This window comes from Entamoeba nuttalli (genome assembly GCF_000257125.1).
Source record: "Entamoeba nuttalli P19 unplaced genomic scaffold asmbl_2971, whole genome shotgun sequence".
NCBI lineage: Eukaryota > Evosea > Mastigamoebida > Endamoebidae > Entamoeba > Entamoeba nuttalli.
This window is the reverse complement of record NW_008575739.1, coordinates 1-2,449: the sequence shown is the minus strand read 5'-3', so window position 1 is coordinate 2,449 and position 2,449 is coordinate 1. Positions and strand designations below refer to the sequence as shown.

General features: G+C 27.1%; 1 protein-coding gene across 1 annotated transcript; it reads right to left on the bottom strand.

Annotated features, from left to right (window-relative positions):
- Positions 1-70: 70 nt before the first annotated feature.
- On the bottom strand, positions 71-1,966 carry ENU1_049970 (myotubularin, putative; the record flags this gene model as incomplete). The annotated part of the gene is made up of 1 exon (XM_008857830.1): positions 71-1,966. The coding sequence occupies one exon, from the start codon at positions 1,964-1,966 to the stop codon at positions 71-73; it is 1,896 nt and encodes a 631-aa protein (XP_008856052.1).
- Positions 1,967-2,449: the final 483 nt, after the last annotated feature.

The following is a 2,449-nucleotide window of genomic DNA, read 5'->3' as shown; positions in this document are numbered from 1 at the left end:
TTTTTTTTATTTTTATATTATATAAAAAAATATAATTAATAAATATTATTTACTTTTAATACATCGTAAATTATTTTTGAGGTGAGATACATATTTGATCAAATTCTCTTAAATAATATTCATTCCATATTCTATATTCAAAGACTTCAAATTTTGTTTCAATTTCATTATATTTCTTTAATGTGGCATTTGGATTTATATAAACAGGTTTGTTTTGTATTATGTGTTGGAAAAATGACATTCTTGTTGTACAAACATCATACTTTCTTCTTTCTTTTTCACAGTTATAAAGAAATGTTCCTGTTGTTGGACAAACACTTTCTACAGCAAGGTCCTTTATTAATAATGGAGTAAACTCAAATGCATTTGGATATTTCTTAATTAACATTACAACAATTTCTAAGAATTGAATAAAGATAGGGGAATTTTCTTTTGTTTGATTTCTTAAACGAGACTGGAACTTATGTCCTAACATAATCCATTCATATTCAATCAAACCTAAAAACCCTTCTATAGTTCTATGATAAGGGTCTAAACAAATTCTTGATAAAGATGAAATTTGTGGCGTTCTATCCCATCCATCACTACAATGAACTAATACCCTATTTCCACTTTTTAATAAGTCACATGTTTTACATATACTTTCATTAATTATTTGTAAAATGTCAATCCATTCTCCAACACTAGTATAAAATTGTGACACTTCTTTTTTACTTCTATTTATTATACCATTTATCATTTTTTGGTATGCAGAAAATACAACATGTATATTCGGTAAATTTAAATGGTCAATAATACAATTTTTATAAGACCCACTACTTTCAGTTCCTCCTCCACTTAACCTATTTGCAACTGCATTTGCCATAGCTCTACAATCTAATACTATTAATACTGATTTATCATCTCTTCCATCACATCGAATATGGGTAATATAATTTTGGTCGTCAATACTTTCTGATTTCTTAAATACTCCAAACGCAAATGTAGTTGCAACTAATGGTTGTGATGACCTAAATAATGCTGCACCAGTCTTCTTATTATAATATGTTACTAATGGGATTCTTCCTTTTGACCTAAAACATGCTATGTTTACCATCATTCTTTCATTCATTTCAATAGGTACAACAAGAACTGATGGATACGTTGGACATACTTTAAAATGTGCATTAACATCACTGATCATATACATCTCTTCCATTCCTTGTCGTGACAATTCAACTATTGGATTATATATTCCATCAACTCGTTCATGGCTATTTCTAATATTTTCCCCATTTACTGATAATTTATGTAGTGGTGATTCACCTCCATCTTCAAATCGTATTGAACGTAATGAACTCATAAATGATAATACTAATGGTTGTGAAGTGAATGTTAATTCAATTGTTGAAGGTAAATCAGGATGATAAAATGGGTTCATGCTTAATACAATACTTGTCCCATTAAGTGTCATAGATTCAATTAATTGAGTTTTGATTAAATACATATAATCCATTTTAATTTCTTGATTATTCATAAAATGTGGCATTTGAAGAAACTGAGGAATAAACATAAATCGTTCTGACGTTAAATAAACCATTCCTTCTGTTGTTGTATTACTTATTTTTGCTTGTGAATGAAATACATGATATTCATTGGGTATAGTTTGTATTTCAAAAACATGGTTGTTATCATAAAATTCACTCGACACAGTCAATTCTTTTCCACTTCTATTTAAGTCATATCTATAATGTTGTTTAGTTTTGTTAATTAAAGACTCATATTCAGTGGTAATATAATACTTTGTGTTTTCTGGAATCTCATATAAATTACGTATTTCTAATGGTTTGTCATCATAACTATATATTGTAACACTTCTTTTTCTAAAAACATCAATAGATGCCCATGTTAGTTTTGGTCGTATCATGTCTAATCTAGCGGTAGTAAATTGTTGGGCTAATGCATCTTTAGGAACAAATACGAACATACTTTTTTTAATTTCTTTTATTTTTAGTTTTTTCTTTTTTTTTAAGATCTTTTTTTCAATCACAAAGTACAATCTATTTTATTTCACTTTCCTTTCATTTTATTGATCTCAGTGAAAATAAATAATCACAAAGTCATCACTAAGTAGTATTTAATCTATTAATTTTCTAACTTATTTACTCTAATGTCATCTCTTGATAATGTTTTTCATCAATACATATCTCAGTCAGGTCAAACAGAAATTGACTATCCTTATGAATTACTTTTGGCTATCCAGATGCACTTTAATAAAAAAATGCCACTCCAATTCATAGAAGAAGCATTAAGTAGAAACAACAATGATTTGTACTTATCATTAAAAGATATCAATGAATCTTTAGAATCATTTCCTCCACTAAATCCTACAGAAGAATAAGTTAATTTTTTGTAAAATTTATTTTGAATTTTAAAAAATAAAAAAACCAAAGAAAAAACTTAAAAACAG